The sequence below is a fragment of the Gossypium hirsutum genome, chromosome A05 (genome assembly GCF_007990345.1).
Source record: "Gossypium hirsutum isolate 1008001.06 chromosome A05, Gossypium_hirsutum_v2.1, whole genome shotgun sequence".
In the NCBI taxonomy this organism is placed as follows: domain Eukaryota; kingdom Viridiplantae; phylum Streptophyta; class Magnoliopsida; order Malvales; family Malvaceae; genus Gossypium; species Gossypium hirsutum.
In genome coordinates, this window is record NC_053428.1 from 40,116,870 (window position 1) to 40,135,950 (window position 19,081).

Genomic DNA, 19,081 nt, shown 5'->3' on the forward strand with positions numbered 1-19,081 from the left:
GTCGTGAACTTGGGAGATAAACTAGAAAAGAAAGAAGTAAAGATCGGAGCTTGTATTACCAAAGAGACAAAGCGGGACCTTATTGAGTTACTCCGAGAGTTCAAGGATATCTTTACATGGTCATATCAAGATATACCTGGGCTAAGTACTGACATTATGGTACACAGGCTCCCCATCAAAGAAGAATGCAAGCCAGTTCAGCAAAAGCTTCGAAGGATGCGGCCTGATGTTTTGTTGAAAATAAAAGAGGAGGTCAAGAAGCAATTTGATGCTGCTTTCTTACAAGTAGTCAAGTACTCGGAATGGGTAGCCAACATCGTCCCCTTCCCTAAAAAAGATGGAAAAGTACGGATGTGTGTAGACTACAGAGACTTAAACAAAGCCAGCCCGAAGGATAATTTCCCGTTGCCTCATATCGACACCTTAGTGGACAACTCGGTAGGTTACTCACTCTTCTCCTTCATGGATGGTTTCTCAGGATACAATCAGATCAAGATGCATCCTAAAGACATGAATAAAACCACATTTGTGACCATGTGGGGAACCTTTTGCTATAAGGTGATGCCGTTCGGATTGAAAAATGCGGGAGCAACATATCAGAGAGCCATGGTAACTCTATTCCATGCATAAAGAAATTGAAGTCTATGTCCACGACATGATTGCCAAATCTTGAACTGAAGAAGAGCATGTGCAAGTCTTGAGGAAATTATTTTTAAGGTTGAGAAAATTCCAGCTGAAGCTCAATCCAGCAAAATGTACCTTCGGGGCCAGGTTAGGAAAGCTGGTAGGGTTCGTGGTCAGTGAAGAAGGGATTGAGATTGACCCAGATAAAGTCAAAGCCATACAAGAGTTACCTCCACCGCGTACTCAAAAGGAAGTTCAGGGATTCCTAGGAAGATTAAATTACATCACTCGGTTTATTTCACAACTAATCGAGAAATGTGACCCTATATTCCGTCTCCTTAAGAAACACAACCCTGGTGTTTGGGACGTGGAATGCCAGAAGACTTTCAACCAAGTTAGCAATATTTGTCAAATGCCCCAGTCTTGACACCACCTAGTCCAGATAAGCCACTGATACTGTATTTGACGGTATTTGAAAATTCTATGGGATGCATGCTTGGCCAACACGATGAATTAGGAAAGAAAGAAAGAGCGATATATTACCTCAGTAAAAAGTTTACTGAGTGTGAGACAAGATACTCGTTCATCGAAAAGTTGTGTTGTGCCTTAATCTAGACAACCAGAAGACTGAGACAATACATGTTGTATCACACAACTTGGCTAATCTCTAAAATGGATCCTCTGAAGTACTTGATGGAGTCAACTGCTTTGAACGGGAGAATGGCCCGATAGCAAATTCTACTTTCTGAATTCGATATAGTCTATGTGAACCAGAAGGCCGTAAAAGGGAGTGCAATAGCAGATTTCCTGGCCAGCAGAGCCCTAGAGGACTACGAGCCTCTGAAATTTGAATTCCCAAATGAAGATCTAATGTATATAGCAACCACTGAATAAGACCCTCAAGAAGGTCATCCTTGGAAGCTAAACTTTGACGGAGCATCAAATACTATGGGCAACGGAATTGGGGCGGTTCTAGTATCCCCAAACGGAGATCATTATCCCTTCACTAGTAAATTGGATTTTGACTGCACGAACAATATAGTAGAATACGAAGCATGCATCATGGAATTCGCGCGGCCATAGAGCGTAAAATCAAGGTGTTAGAGGTATATGGAGATTCTACTCTAGTGATTTATCAACTCAAAGGTGAATAGGAGATGAGAGACCCTAAATTGATCAATTATCGAAGGCTGATCCTTGAGTTAATAAAGAGTTTGATGATATTTTCTTCTACTACCTCCCGCGAGAAGAAGATCAGATGGCTGACGCCCTAGCAACTTTAGCCTCTATGATCAAGATGAACAAGCAAGAGGATGTGAAACCAATCCAAATGAGTATTTATGAAGCTCCGGATCATTGTTACAACCTCGAAGAAGAAGAAGACAATGATAATCACCCTTGGTACCATGATATCCTGCGATATGTGAAGAATCGTGAGTACCCCGACCAAGCTACTGAGAATGACAAAAGGATGTTGAGAAGACTGGCCAGTGATTATGTCTTAGACGGGAAGATCTTATAAAAAAAAGGAAGGATCAGGTACTGTTAAGATGTGTAGATGCTATTGAGGCTAAGAAAATCTTAGAAGAAGTCCATGAGGGCATCTGTGGGACACACTCTAATGGTTTTACAATGGCTACACAAATTATGAGGTTCGGTTATTATTGGTCCACCATGGAAGGAGAATGTATTAACTACGCCAAAAGATGTCATAAGTGCCAAATCTATGGAGACAAGATTAATGTACCTCCTTCACCTCTGCATGTCATGACTTCACCATGGCCTTTCTCGATGTGGGGCATGGATGTGATTGGACCAATTTCGCCAAAAGCTTCAAATAGGCATCGTTTCATCTTTGTGGTCATCGATTATTTCACCAAGTGGGTGGAGGCCGTTTCATATGCCAATGTCACTAAATCAGCAGTCAGCAAGTTCTTGAAAAAGGAAATTATCTGTCGATATGGAATGCCAGAAAAGATCATATCTGACAATGCATTGAATTTGAACAATAGAACGATAGCAGAGGTCTACAGTCAGTTCAAGATTAGACACCACAACTTGTCACCGTATCGCCCAAAGATGAACGGTGCAGTTGAGGCAGCTAATAAAAACATTAAGAAGATCGTGGGGAAAATGACTGAGACTTATAAAGACTGGCATGAGAAGTTGCCATTCGCCCTTTACGCTTATCGAACGTCTGTCAAGACCTCCACCAGGACAACGCCCTTCTCATTGGTCTATGTAATGGAGGTAGTTTTACCCATCGAGGTCGAGATTCCTTCCCTCAGAGTTTTGTCAGAGATAAAACTGGATGAAGCAGAATGGATCCAGTCCCGATACGATCAGCTGAATTTGATTGAAGAAAAGAGGCTAAGGGCTATCCGTCATGGTCAGATGTACCAAAAGCAAATGATGCGAGCTTACAACAAAAAAGTTCGTCCCAGAGAATTCCACGAGGGAGACCTAGTATTGAAAAAGATCCTGCCCATACAAAAAGATTTCAGAGGAAAATGGATGCTTAATTGGGAAAGACCTTATGTGGTAAAGAAGGCCTTTTCTGGAGGAGCATTGATATTGGCCGAAATGGATGGCAAGACTTTACCCAATCCCGTGAATTCAGATTCGGTTAAGAAATACTTCGCCTAAAAAAAATAAAAAAGAGGGGAGAGGCCAAGGTGAAAACTCGCAAAGGGCACCTTGAGACCAAAGGGGTTTTGAATTAAAAACCCATAAAAGGGCGATTCAAATATTGATCGAAGGTGGGGCCTATGATACCTAAATTAACAAGGAGAGAGACGTTACATCTTGAGGCATCTACAAGGATACTCTAAATCCCCTAAACACACATCGAGCAAAAAGGGAATCCTCAAGAAGTTCGTACATAGAAGCTCATGCTGCGATATCTGGGGCACCTATTTTCTTTCTATCCATTTTGTATTCCAGCAACATTTGTTGTCTGTGATTAATCTATTCCCCTCAAGTTTTGTTTCTGACAAATTTCATTCCTGTCATTGTTGTAATCTTTTTCAAGTATTTTACATTGAAATGATGATTAATGGATTAAAGTTATTTTTGCAAAAAGAGTTCTGCATATTACTCTAAAAGTTTCTAGATAGTACAAGAACCTGAAACAGGACTATTATTTAGAACTAACCAAACTCAAAGATTGGAAGCATCTGAGGAGAAAGAGTTTAAATTGGGACTACCTCTTCGGGATTTCTGTTCAAAATTTGAGCTTAATAAGAAGACAGGGTACCATTTCAGTGAAAGAACCTTGATGAACAAAGAGCAATGGCAACCTAAATATTAAAAAGGGAATCATGCTCACAACATGCTGCACTCATGCATTTATAGATCATTCATAGCACATCTAATTAGGAACATTTGATTCATTCTGATCATAGCATCCTAATTCTTGGGCATAAGCATAAATACATGGAACTGATTCTACAGGTCATGTCCCTAGAATTAGTGAATTCACCAGACCTTAACCCCCTAAGCAGTAGGGTAACATGTTAAATTCACAGATCTCAACCCCCTAAGCAGTAGGGTAACAGGTTGAATTCATAGATCTCAACCCCCTAAGCAGTAGGGAAATAGATTGAAGATGATAAGCCTTAACCCTTTTATGCAGTAAGGTAACAGGCTAAAAATTACAGATCTTATCACCCTAAGCAGTAGGGAAACAGAGCGAAGATGAAGAACCTTAAACCCCTAAGTAGTAGGGTAACAGGTTGAATTTACAGATCTCAGCCCCCTAAGCAGTAGGGAAACAGATCGAAGATGATAAGCCTTAACCCCTAAGCAGTAGGGTAACAGGTTGAATTTATAGATCTTAACCCCCTTAAGCAGTAGGGAAACAGATCAGGAGTGATGAGCCTTAAACCCATAAGCAATAGGGTCACAGGCTGGAAATTACAAATCTCTTCTCCCTGAAATGGCGTTGGAGTGGCTCGAAGCCACAGCAGATCTCCTTGAAGTTTCAGCAGAGTAGATTGAAGTCACAAGTCTCGTCTCCCTGAAGTCGCAGTGGAGTAGACTGAAGATAGCAAATCTTATTTCACTAAAGCTGCAGTGGAGCAATGGAGCGAATTGAAGCAACAAAATGCAATGGACTAAAACGAAGCTACAAAAAGAACGCCAAATAAGTGAAGTCTAGAGACCGGGAAAAATTGGTCTTTCGAAAATCTTTGCTCTGTTCTCTTTACACGACAACGAGCAAAGAGGAGCAGCTGTACAAGCCCATTTTGCCCGGGCCCAATGAACCAATACCAGACCTAAACCCAATACACCCTATTGTACCAAAAAACAAATCAAACCAACTGAGCCCAATAAAACTTAACCCTAGCCCAAATTAGCAAATCAGAAAGAAAAAAAGAAAAAACCCTAGGAGCCGCCTCTACCCCCTGTCCCATCGTACCCTTGTTAGCCACCTGCTCCACTGCCACGGTCGCATCACTGCCCACTTGCACCTGCAAAAGAGAAAGAGTAGAACAACTATTAATAATCATGTGTAATAAGGCTATAAAAAGGTCATTACAAAACCGAATGGGTTCAGCTTTTTTTTTGGGTTTTAAATTCAAAGAACACAAAACATCAACAAAAAAAAAATCAAATCTCAATAGCAATCAAAAAGAAAAGAGTTCGAAAGGTCGTGAAACGAAGGTTTAGCCACGCTCTGTTATTTTGTTTTTTATTTCTAGTCTTTTCTATATCTGTTTATATTGCTTTCCCTACTTTATCCCTTAAAACAACAATATATATATTAAGCAAATAAAAAGGGGAGAAAAAGTACCTAAAGACGATTTTTGGCCACCGTGTACGGTGGCCGGCACGGCCGAGCCACGGCGGGGCGATGACCTGACCCCCTGGCCGATTCCGGTTTTCTCAAGAGAAAACCCTCTTGTCTCTCTTCTTTTTTTCTCAGAACTCAACCAAAATGAAGTTTCAAAAAAAATTTTGACTTTTAAAGGCCCCTGGTACAACGTCGTTTTGGGGCAAGCACTCAGCACCCAAAACGGCGTCGTTTAGTTGTTGACCCGTGCAAGACCCGACCCGATGCCTGAGGATCCGCGTGTTTCTACTATTTGGGACAATGGCTCACGTAGTCTCTCCCCATTTCTGTTAGGTTTTAATCTAGTCTTTGGCCATTTCTTAAATCTGCCCTTTAATTTTAATTTTGCTTCAATTCGAACCTCAGACCATTCGAGGGTCAAACATTCTGAACGGCATTGTTTTGGGGTGTTGGAATATTGCCCCATATGGCCCCTATATCTTCTTGCGTGTTGCATTTGACCCCTACATTTTCATCTCGTCCCGATTTGTCCCAAAAATCCTATTTTTAATTCAATTTCGTCCCTCTTTTACCTTTTTTTATTTTTTGATTTTAATATCATTCATGCTATTATATATTATTAATGTTATAATTGTATTTTTTATTATTAATGTCCCATTATTAGTATTTTTACTTAATACCTATATATATATATGTTATATAATAGCTTAGTATTATTTTTTTATTTATTTTTTTGTTAATGTATTTGTATGTTACATATGTATTCTTTTAATATATATACATTACACTCTACATTATGCGTATATATATTAGTATTATATTACGTATATTTGTTCTTTTTAAACATTATATATATATTTTTATATTATGTCTATATTTTATGTTTTTTTTTATATTATGTATATATTATGTATATACTTTTAATATCATTATATATTTATTTTTAATATAAACGTATATATTTATCTAATATTATTGATAATTGTTTTTTTTTACATTATTATCATTATAATTGCATTAGTACTATTATTATTATTACATTTTCTTCCTTTTGTAATTACTTATACGCTATTATTTTTTTATACTAACTAATTTAATACATATATACTCATATATATTTTAGCACACCTATTTTGCTTATATATATCATTACTCTTATTATTGTCGTTTCATCACCTATTTATTTATATCTTTATAAATCATTTCAAACCTTAAATCATTCATTATTTGTATTATCATTATTATTATTGCTAACATATATATATATACTATATAATTCCATTATATTACGTATACATTTTTTATATACTACGCATATGTATCTTTTAATATTGTACTATTATTATTATATATATTTCTTTTATATATTTCTTATTACTTCTATTATTATGTATGTACTTTAATACACATATGTATATACTTTTATATCATTATCATCGTTATAATTGTCATTTTATTCTGCCATTCTTTTATTTATTTATTTGCTTGCGTGTTCGACCATTTCATTTTCCTCGCGCATTTGTTTATATTTACATATTACTTACCTTGCTTTTATGTCATCTTCTTATAATTGCTCGTTATTGTCACTCATTATTACACGTTATTATTAATATCATAATCTGCTTTTATATATCACTATAAATCACGTTATGTTTTTACTCAATGCCTCAAAATAATTCTTTCATAAAAGTGATATTCCGTATTTGGTAATTCGAGATAATCATGCCCTAACTTACTGGGTTTCGATTTTTCTCACTTAATCTAAATAACGGAATACTCTTTTAAATCGATATACGAGTTTTGAAAATGCTCATTCTCGGAGGTACGAAGTGTTGTGCCCTAACTTACCGGGTATGATATTTTGCCACCTCGAAATAAGAATTTGTTTTAAATTAAAGGCAATGTTCGGTGTTCGAGAATTCGAGAAAACGTACCCTGACTTACTGGGTTTCGATTTTTCTCAGTTACTCTAAATAAATCGAATCCCCTTTTAATAAATTAAAACACGCAATTTTATACAAAAGGCAAGCTCGCTCTCGAAAATTTAAGATGTCATGTCCTAACTTACTAGATGTGACATTTTATATTTTGATACGGGAAGGTTTTTAACACTTGAGCATTTTTATAAAGAAGGATCGTATTTCAAAAATTCTTTCAAGTTTTCAATCTTCGACACTAAGACACTAATTAATCAACTAGGTACCAATTTTGGGCGTATCGAGGGTGCTAACCCTTCCTCGTGCCTAACCGACTCCCGAACTCATTTTCTAATTTTCGTAGACCAAAAATTATCGTTTTAGTAAACCTTAACTTTTATTAAAATGATCAATTTAAGGTGATCCGATCACACCTCATCAAAAAGGATTGGTGGCGACTCCCTCTATTCGTTTTCATTTTCCAAAATCTAAGTCGATTCCCCTTTTTTTCAAAAAAAATGGTTACGACAATAATAATAATAATAATAATAATAATAATAATAATAATAATAATAATAATAATTGAAGTTAAATAGACTAATGACTAAATTGAAATTTAAGTGAAGTTAGGGGGTTCAAATTGTAAATAAAAGAAAATAAGGATCAAAATGAAAGGAGCGAAAACTAATGGGGACTGAAAGGGAAAATATCCCTGGCCCTTTATGCGCAGTGTTTTTGGGCCAAATCGGGGGACTAAATTGAAAACAAAATAAAACTAACAAGGTAAAAATTAAAAAAAAGGAAAAAGGACTTGATTGGAAACCACTTAAAAAGCGAAAGGACCAAAGGAGCAATAAGACCATTTTTCAAAAACACGCGGATTCCACTGGGTGGGTTGGGTCGGCCGGATCGGTTAGATCAAAATGACGTCGTTTTGGCGCTTGAAGTTTAAACTCAAAACGACTTCGTTTTACAACCCCTATTTAAGTTAAATTTTTTTTCAAAAATTTCATTTCATTCCTCCCTAGGCTGGCCATAGCTCCGGCAAAGCGCCATCGCATCGGTCGCCGTCTACAGCGGTCAAAAATAAAAAAAATTTCCTTTTTCCTCCAGCATCAAAAATAGGTGAGCCTTCGTTCTTTTTTTTGTGTTATTATTATTATATATATGTGTGTGTATGGATAAAAAGAAAAAAAAAGACTTGAAAAAAAAACCTTAGTATCTGATTTGATTTTACTTTGCACTTATTTGCTCTTTTTTTTGAATTGCTTTCTCTTTATTTGTATTTTTTATTTGTTTTTTATTCAAATCTCGTCAAAAAAAATTCATATTCTTTGAGGTTTTGTATAGCTTGATTTACAACTTATTTTTCTAATGATTATTTTTTGCTTCTTTGCAGATGCAAATGGGCGGTGGAGCAAGTGGGCAGAGGCGGTGGCCAGTGGCGGTGACAGAGACTAGGGACTAGGGCAGCACACCTAGGGATTTTTTGTTTTTCTGTTTATTTTTGTTTTGGGCAGTATTGGGTATGGGCCATTTGGGCTGCTGTTTTTTTTCTTTGTAATTGGGCTGCTATTTTTTTGTTTTGTTTTATTTTTGTTTTATTTAATATTTGGGCCCCGGGCAAAATAGGCCCGTTACATAAATTATACTATTACTTCTTTTTTTTCTGAATTTGTATACAATTAATTTTGAAATAAAAAATAAATGTTGTTACAAGATTTTAGTAACGAGAAAGTTGGGGGGGGGGGAAGTGTAGATTCGTCCATGTAAGGTGAAGAGTCGGAGCTAAGGATGAGGGGAGGAGAAATAATAGAGAATTCCCATGGTAGAAAAAAAAGCCCCAAATATGAGATAGATTGATGAGTGGAAGATAGAAAGAATTCCCACCAACCTCTTTATCTTGATCTCATTAAGTGTATACACTCGGACCAAATCAAACTATTTTTAAGAGTCGTAATTAAATTATATATTTTTACAATGATAATAATGTAATTTTAATAATTTAGATTTTTATAATTTTTAAAAAGTTAAATAAATTTATTATTATTAAGGGCCAAAGTCAATTTTACCTTTATAAATTTTAAAATTCAAAACACCTAAATAGAAAACCTCTATTTTAAAGGGCTTGGATTTGTCGTTGAGTATATAAATAGTCTCACGTTATGGCCAAGATATTTATCTATAACCATTACCCCTTTACTGTTCGAAGCAAGGGTTATAAACTTAGCTTGCTTGAAATAAATAGTAGTGACAAAGCTTCTGTAAATTAGGTTTAGTAAAATTTGTTTGTATTTTTTATTACAAAAATTGTGATAAAGTTTCGATATTTTGGTAGTAGCTGTAATATCCCATCTTAAAATAGTTAGGTAATCAATGATTTTGAATTTTTCACGTGTGTCATATATGTTCATCGGATGTGTGATGTTGTACGAGGCTCATCAAGCTCAGCTTCACCCGTGGTAAAAAGTGGAAGGTATGCTAGCTTTAGTCAGGTTCTCTAAATACATATGATTTTTTGAACGACACGTATTAATGCACATGGTGTAGGTATAACAATATTGTATATTATTTTTTTTAGTGTAATATTGTATATTTTATTTAAAATAAAATAATATAATAACTAAACTTATATACTTGTATACTAAAAACTGAAATATTATTAAAATACATAAACAATTCTTAATACACTCATACACTTCTTATTGTTAAAACACACACACACACACATACACTCTGTCTCTCTTATTTCGTTGTTATTTTCATCTCATTGCTAATATTATGTTTGCATCCCAACATCACAGATCCTAATCCTAGAACTCGAATAACAATCTCACTAGTCATTATGAAATAACATATTTCCTCATTTTAGGAACCACTACAAATGCAATGGCGAGATAGGTGATATAAACCATGGTATAAACACAAGTGAAGATAATTTGGCTAGTTTGATTGTTGGGCGATATGATAACCAATGCAGAATCCAAGAGACAAAACAACAATGTGGACAATGATAAAGTGAGAACACAAGAGAAGAAACCGCTGACGAGGGTGGGAATAACCAAACATGTTAGAAGAAAAGATGTTGAGAAGGCAAGTAAATTTGGAATGAAGAACCAAAGGAATAATCCTTTCTTAAGAATCGACGATCCCACCGTGGAGTTATTAGGTTTGAATTCGATGTTTTCTAGCACATGATAACTATGATTACTGCTAGTAGTACCGTTGATGGAACCAATGTAAACTTGCAAGTTGGAAAACTTATTATTGTTGTTGTTTTCGGGCACATCTGCTGGCAAAACGCCACCAGGGGGGCTTAGGGAGGCTTGATAACTGGTGGTAAGGATCAAAACTGTAACAACGAGCATTGCATTCCCATTATTGGGTGACATAGTTTTGATTTCGTATCCCCATTGAGCAATCATCGCCATGATATAAAACGGCGTTCTGCGAAGAATCGCAACGGGATCCCACCATTTTGCGTGGCGTAAAATGGGCATGCACTCCTCGATGTCGACATTGCCCTTTTTATCCGAGGACTCTAAGATTTGAAGAGCCGTTTGACCTTTCGAATTTTTAACTTCCGTGTTGATCCTAAGATCATTTGATAGTAGTTTCACAATCTGCATCAAAATAACATACATATACATATATTGTTAATAAGAGTGTCCAACATGAAACCAATTAACAACGTGTGGAAATAATATATTTAGAATATATAGGTGTGTTTGAAAATAACATACAATAAATAATAAAACGTATGGGTTGAAACTAATTAATAATAACAAATGAAATATGTATGATATTAAAATAGAAAATTATCTTAAATTGTACAAAATGGAATTTAAATATATAAATATATCGGATTAAGAATACTAAATGAGTACAATTGTTTATCATGATGTAGTCATCAATCTTGAGTTGGTGTTAAGTTAACTTGTGATACTAACTCAATCAACAACATTATTAATATATATACAACTGATGAAAGTACTACATTATGGAATTTAAAACAAAAATGTATGAAAAACAACAAAATAGAGTATTGATTGAATAATAAATTTAAAATTTTACTAATCTAATTAGTACAAGTTCAAATTCTATTATATACATATTATTTTATTAATTTTCCTAATTAAGTTAGCATTGGATTAATTGTACAAGCCTAGTTTCACAATTTTTGATAAAATGAAATTGGTCAAAATTTAAATTTCATATTAAAATGAGAAGAAATAGGGTGAACCTGGGGATCCGGTTGGGTCCACGCCAAAACGTGCAACACAGTTTCCTTGTCCCTGTTACCCACGTTAAGGAGATTATGCTTCTTCAGCATGCTAATTTTAGCGGTTGTCCTCAGCCATTTGAGAAGATATTTAAGTGCCTCGTTATTGCATCCAGCCGCGACATGTAAAGCAGTTTCACCTTGACTCATCAAATCATCGTTGATACAAGGATGGTACTCATTGAAAAACTTATTCAAATAATCTTTCTTCTTTTCGTACATGACTAGATAATGCAATGGCGTGTAACCCATCTTCCCTTTGACACCGATGAGAGTTTTGTCAAGTCTCAGCAAGGAAAGCGCCAACTCTGAATGCCCACATTGCAACGCAACATGCACGGGGCTCAAGCCTTCTTTGTTCAGTTTTTTAGCCAAGGATGGCTTTAAGTACATCATTTCCATTGCGAAATCGACGCATCCTTCGGATGAAGCCATGTGCAATGGAGTGTCGACCACACCCATTTTATCCATCCGATGCAACACGTTTGTGTCCTCCTCGATAAGTTGATACAACATATCAATATCATTGTGTTCAGCCGCAACCATCAGCTTGCATTCTGTCGAGGCAGACTGCATTGTTAAGGCGACGCTCTTTGATTCCGCTGCCATTGATGAACAGAACGAGTTTGAAGTGAGAAAGAAAGGGTAAGTTTGTTTCCTTTTTATAACAATTCGCCATTGAATTCAAATGGTTGATACATAAACATATATGTACGTGAATCACGTTCAAGGTGCTTATCTTCATTCTTAGTTAACACCCTCCACAATTTGGCCTTTTAACTCACTCTTTAACACTTTCACTTTTTAAGTGTAAAATGCGAGAGATTCTCCCCTTATTTATTTTTCCATTTCTTGAAAAAAATATATTAATTTATTTGAAATTTTTTTATATTACTTAGTAATAAAAAAAGGGTAAACTACATTATTTGTCACTCAATTATGAGTATGTTTTTGTTTTTATCACTTAACTTAAAAAAAGTTAAATTTTGATCATTAACATTCTTATTATTTTTTCTTTATCACTGACCATTAAGTGACTAACTATGGTACTTTTTTAGTTGGTATAATAATAATTTTAATCCTCAAATTTTATACTTTCTATCCATTTAACCTTGATTCTGTATAGAAATGATAAAATAATAAAATTCTTTTTAAAAAAATTAGAAAAATTATCAAAAATAAAAAATACATAGAAAATTCCAAAACAAAAATATTCAATACTCATTCTTTAAAAAATCATAGAAAAAATCTAGAAAATTCTAAAAGATTACAAAAATGGGTTAAAGGGTAAATTTACCATCATATTATAGGTGAATATTAGAATATGCCGTTATACTTTGTTTTCATTAATATTTGTCATTATATTTTGAAAATACGAGTAAATTTACCATTTGACTCTTATATGATTTAATATTACTATTAAGCTTTAAATTTTATTAAAATTTGCAACCAACTTTAATTTTCTTAATTATATTTTACCTCTCATTATTAATTTTGTTGATTTGAAAATATATTTTAATAAAAAAATTCTTTCAAATATTTTATTTTAATAGTTAACAATAATTTAACTTATAAAAATTAAAAATTAAATTAGAATTTCTATTTGATGAAAAAATCTTGAAAAATAAAAATACATATATCATAAAAGAAAAATAAGTTTATTTTTATAAAATAACCATTTTTATTTAATTTCAACATTATATTAATTAACTTATTGTTATTAAATATCAAAAGAAAAATATAAAAGCTTTCTTATTAAATTTTTTATATAATTTTAAAAACTCTGTTTGCAATTTGATCTTAATGACATCATTTTTTTATATAATTTTAAAAACTCTGTTTGCAATTTGATCTTAATGACATCATTTTTTTGTCTCGAAAAAAATTTTATTTGTTATATATGTAACACCTGGTGTAAAAAATAAAACCTCTTCTAAATCAGTAAAAGAAAATTTCTTTTATTTTTATTTTTGGCACAAATTTTTATTAATCCAGTTCTAAGCAAAGAATGAATCTTAGAATTTCATGGAAATTCCTTTTTTCTTTTTCTCATTACCCAAACCTTAAGAAAAGAATTAAATAATTTAGTGGTGTTGCACACATGGTTACGTTAGTGGAAGGTTTTATAATAAATACATCACCCTTGGGAAATTAGAGTGAAAATATCATTAATTTTCATCATTAATTTTTTAAAATGAGTGAAATCGTTTCTTAAAATAAAAATGCTGGCAAAAACTTATTGATGTGACAATTTAAATGACAGTTTATGTATATTTTATATTGATATAATAATATTTATCTTATATAACACCACGTTAAAAATACAAAAAGTTCATAACAACTTTAAGTACGAAGTACACATAGTTTGTCATACGAGTTATCATATTTAAAATTTTAAAATTTTAATTAGTATTTTTTGTTTTAAAAAGTAATTCGACTTTTTTTAAAATGGATGAAGACTAAATTTAGCTAAAAGCAAAATTAAGTGTGAAATTAGAAAAAATAAAAAAAATATTAAAATTTAAATTCATAATTATACTATTATTTTAATTTTTTATTTACTGTTGGTTGAATTAGTTCAACCATAAATTAAAAATCAAAACGGTAGCCTTTTTCTTTTTTCTTTTTCAGTGTTTGGGAAATATTAAAATAAATATATAAAAAAGGTAATGATAAAATATTAAAATATTAAATATAAATTACACTTCTGAAAAAAAATTATAATACTTTAAATACATGAAAAATAATGAAAATGTAAGCACACAAAATTTTGTTGCCATTGTTGTTTCCCTCCTGCCTTTCTATATAATATTCCTTCTTATATATTAATTTTTTTCTCATACATGCACGAATTAATTCTACATATTAATTAAAATACAATTTATTTTAAATTTAATATTAAATTATTTTTAAAAAATTTAATGACAGAAAAAAACTTGAAAGTAAGAATATAGAAAAATAAATGTTAAAAATGAAAAAAATTAAAATATTATTAAAAGGTTTTAAATTTTATTTATTTAAAATGTTATAATTTCCCACTTCTTAACTAAATAATCTATTCAAATAAGCTTTTAAGTCTTAGACCTTGTAATATAATATATATCTTACTTCGATAGGAAATAAAAATAAAGATATTATGTAAATTTAATGTTTTAAAAATTAGATCGGTAATTAAAACAGTCAGATAATTTATTTTTAGTTCAATCAATTTGATCGATTTGATCATTGGTTTTAAAGGTAAAATTAATTAATAAGATTTTAAAGGGATCTTGTCCGTTGTCAAATAGGACACCACATGGCGACACACAATTGGCTAGTGTTGCCATGTCATCTAAAAACTAACAGCATTACAAGTGGGTATCAATTTAATTGACGAAAAAAAATTGGATACCAATTTTGGAGAAAAAAACTCTCAATACTAATATGAAAGAAATGAATAAGTTCAGGTATCAATTTCATAATAAATGTTTAATTTTAGGTTGAGTTGGGTGAAGTTGAAGTATGTTAGAAGTGTATTTGGTGGGGTCAAACTTGTCATTTCCATAAGTGTATACACTCGGACCAAATCAAATCATTTTTAAGGGTTGAAATTAAATTATATACTTTTACGATGGTGAGAATGTAATTTTGATAATTTTGATTTTTATAATTTTTAAAAGGTTAAATTAATTTATTATTATTATTAAGGGGCCAATGTCAATTTTACCTTTATAAATTTTAAAATTCAAAAGACCTAAATAAAAAATTTCTATTTTAAGGGGGTCAAGGACCTACTAACCCTCTTGGATTTGTCATTGTATAAATTTCTATAACCATTGGCCCTCTACTGGTCGAAGCAAGGGTTATAAACTTAGCTTGCTTGAAATAAATAGTAGTGATAAAGTTTTTGTAAATTTGGTTTAGTAAAATTTGTTTATATTTTTTATTACAAAAATTGTGATAAAGTTTCGATTTTTTGGCAGTGATGGTAATATGACATTCTAAAATAGTTAGGTAATCAATGATTTTGAACTTTTCACTTGTGTCATATATGTTCATCGGAGGTGTGATGTTGTATGAGGCTCATCAAGCTCAGCTTCGCCCGTGGTGAAAAGTGGAAGGTATGCTAGCTTTAGTCAGGTTCTCCAAATACATATGATTTTCTGAACGACATGTGTTAATGTACATGGTGCAGGTATAACAATATTATATATTATATATTTTTATGTAATATTGTATATTTTATTTAACATAAAATAATATAATAACTAAATTTATATACTTGTATACTAAAAACTGAAATATTATTAAAATACATAAACAATTATTAATACATTCATACACTTCTTATTGTTAAAACACACACACTCTTTCTCTCTCTTATTTCATCGTTATTTTCATCTCATTGCTAATATTATGTTTGCATCCCAACATCACAGATCCTAATCCTAGAACTTTAATAACAATCTCACTGGTGATTATGAAATAACATATTTCCTTATTTTAGGAACCAGTACAAATGCAATGGCGAGATAGGTGATATAAACCATGGTATAAACACAAGTGAAGAGAATTTGGCTAGTTTGGTTGTCGGGCGATATGATAACCAATGCAGAATCCAAGAGACAAAACAACAATGTGGATAATGATAAAGTGAGAACAAAGGAGAAGAAACCGCTCACTAGAGTGGGAATAACCAAACATGTTAGAAGAAAAGATGTCGAGAAGGCCAACATATTTGGGATGAAGAACCAAAGGAACGGTCCTTTCTTAAGAACTGACGATCCCACCGTGGAGCTATTGGGTTTGAAGTCGATGTTTTCCACCACATGATAACTATGATTACTGCTAGTAGTACCGTTGATGGAACCAATGTAAACCTGCAAGTTGGAAAACTTATTATTGTTGTTGTTTTTGGGCACATCTGCTGGCAAAACGCCACCAGGGGGGCTTAGGGAGGCTTGATAACTGGTGGTAAGGATCAGAACTGTAACAACGAGCATTGCATTCCCATTATCGGGTGACATAGTTTTGATTTCGTATCCCCATTGAGCAATCATCGCCATGATATAAAACGGCATTCTACGAAGAATCGCAACAGGATCCCAATATTTTGTGTGGTGGCGTAAAATGGGCAAGCACTTCTCGATGTTGACATTGCCTTTTTTATCCGAGGACTCTAAGATTTGAAGAGCCGTCTGACCTTTCGAATTTTTAGCTTCCGTGTTGATCCTAAGATCATTTGATAGTAGTTTCACAATCTGCATCAAAATAATATACATATACATATACATATATTGTTAATAAGAGTGTCCAACATGAAACCAATTGACAGCATGTGGAAATCATGTATTTAGAATATATAGGGGTGTTTGAAAATAACATACAATAAATAATAAAACGTATGCGTTGAAACTAATTAATAATAACAAATAAAATATGTATGATATTAAAATAGAAAATTAGATTAAATTGTACAAAATGAAATTTAAACATATAAATATATCGGATTAAGAATGCTAAATGAGTACAATTGTTTACTATGATATTGTCATCAATTTTAAGTTGGCGTAAGTTAACTTGTGATACTAACTCAATCAACAACATTATTAATATATATACAACTGATGAAAGTACTACATTGTGGAATTTAAAACAAAAATGTATAAAAAATAACAAAATAAAGTATTGATTGACTAGTAAATTTAAGATTTTACTAATCTAATTGGTACGGGTTTAAATTCTATTATATACATATTATTTTAATAATTTTCCTAATTGAGTTAACATTCGATTAACTTTTGATACTTTCAATAATTTCCTAACCGAGTTTATATTTGATTAATATATATATATTATTTGAGTACAATCATCCGAATAGGACCTACTTATCATTGGATAAGCCTAGTTTCACAATTTATAATAAAATGAAATTGGTCAAAATTCAAATTTCGGATTAAAATGAGAAGAAATAGGGTGAACCTGGGGCTCCGGTTGGTTCCACGCCAAAACATGCAGCACAGTTTCCTTGTCCCTATTACCCATGTCAAGGAGTTTATCCTTCTGCAACATGCTAATTTTAGCAGTTTTCCTCAGCCATTCGAGAAGACATTTAAGTGCCTCGTTATGGCCTTTAGCCGCGACATGTAAAGCAGTTTCACCTTGACTCGTCAAATCATTGATGATACAGGGATGGTAGTCATCGAAAAACTTATTCAAATCTTCTTTCTTCTTTTCGTACATGACTAGATAATGCAATGGCGTGTAACCCATCCTCCCTTTGACACCGATGAGAGTTTTGTCAAGTTTCAGCAACGAAAGCGCCAACTCTGTATGCCCACATTTCAAAGCAACATGCACGGGGCTCAAGCCTTCTTTGTTCAGTTTTTTAGCCAAGGATGGCTTTAAGTACATCATTTCCATCGCGAAATCGACGCATCCTTTGGATGAAGCCATGTGCAATGGAGTGTCGACCACATCCATTTTATCCATCCGATGCAACACGTTTGTGTCCTCCTCGATAAGTTGATACAACATATCAATATCATTGTGTTCAGCCGCAACCATCAGCTTGTATTCCGTCGAGGCAGACTGCATTGTTATGGCGATGCCTTTTGATTCCGCTGCCATTGATGAACAGAACGAGTTTGAAGTGAGAAAGAAAGGGTAAGTTTGTTTCCTTTATATAACAATTCGCCATTGAATTCAAATGGTTGATACATACACATATATATGTACGTGAATCACGTTCAAGGTGCTTATCTTCATTCTTAATTAACACCCTCCACATTTTGGCCTTTTAACTCTTTAACACTTTCACTTTTTAAGTGTAAAATGTTAGATTCTCCCCTCATTTATTTTTCTATTTTTTGAAAAAATATATTAGTTTATTTGAAAATTAATGATATTACTTAATAATAAAAAAGGTTAAACTACACTGTTAGTACTCAATTATGAGTATGTTTTCGTTTTGGTCACTTTGCTAAAAAAAATTAAAATTTGATTATTAACATTTTTTATCATTTTTTTCTTTATCGGTCGACCGTTAAGTGACTAACGGTGGTACTTTTTTAGTTAATATAATAACAATTTTAGTCCTCAAATTTTATACTTTCCATCAATTTAACCTTGATTATGTATAGAAATGATAAAAAAATAAAATTCTTTTTAAAAAAAGTGAGAGAAAATGAGGGAAAGTTATTTTTAAACTCTCCAAATTTTCTCTATGGATTATCTGTATAAAAATATTCATTACTCATTCTTTAAAAAAATCATAGAAAAAGAAATTAAAAAATTCTAAAATATAATTTTAGAATGATAAAGTTATTTTTTTTTTAGAATCACTTGGTCCCGATGGAACAATATTTTATTGCATCACTTTTTAAGCAAAGCATTTTTATCAAAATTAAAATATAAATTCACGCCCATTTTGTTCCTCCTAAAATCCACCAATTTAATCCTTATACAATAAACTTTTATATAATT

General features: G+C 32.6%; 2 protein-coding genes across 2 annotated transcripts; both read right to left on the reverse strand.

The window, feature by feature from the left end:
• Nucleotides 1-10,149: 10,149 nt before the first annotated feature.
• On the reverse strand, nucleotides 10,150-12,366 carry LOC107957342 (ankyrin repeat-containing protein BDA1). The gene is made up of 2 exons (XM_016892851.2): nucleotides 11,579-12,366; nucleotides 10,150-10,958 (listed from the first exon to the last, which is right to left on the reverse strand). Exons 1-2 carry the CDS (start codon nucleotides 12,224-12,226, stop codon nucleotides 10,179-10,181), a joined length of 1,428 nt encoding a protein of 475 aa, XP_016748340.2. The 5' UTR covers nucleotides 12,227-12,366; the 3' UTR covers nucleotides 10,150-10,178.
• A 3,515-nt stretch (nucleotides 12,367-15,881) lies between these two features.
• On the reverse strand, nucleotides 15,882-18,297 carry LOC107957343 (ankyrin repeat-containing protein BDA1). The gene is made up of 2 exons (XM_016892852.2): nucleotides 17,579-18,297; nucleotides 15,882-16,857 (listed from the first exon to the last, which is right to left on the reverse strand). The coding sequence occupies exons 1-2, from the start codon at nucleotides 18,224-18,226 to the stop codon at nucleotides 16,075-16,077; spliced, it is 1,431 nt and encodes a 476-aa protein (XP_016748341.1). The 5' UTR covers nucleotides 18,227-18,297; the 3' UTR covers nucleotides 15,882-16,074.
• Nucleotides 18,298-19,081: the final 784 nt, after the last annotated feature.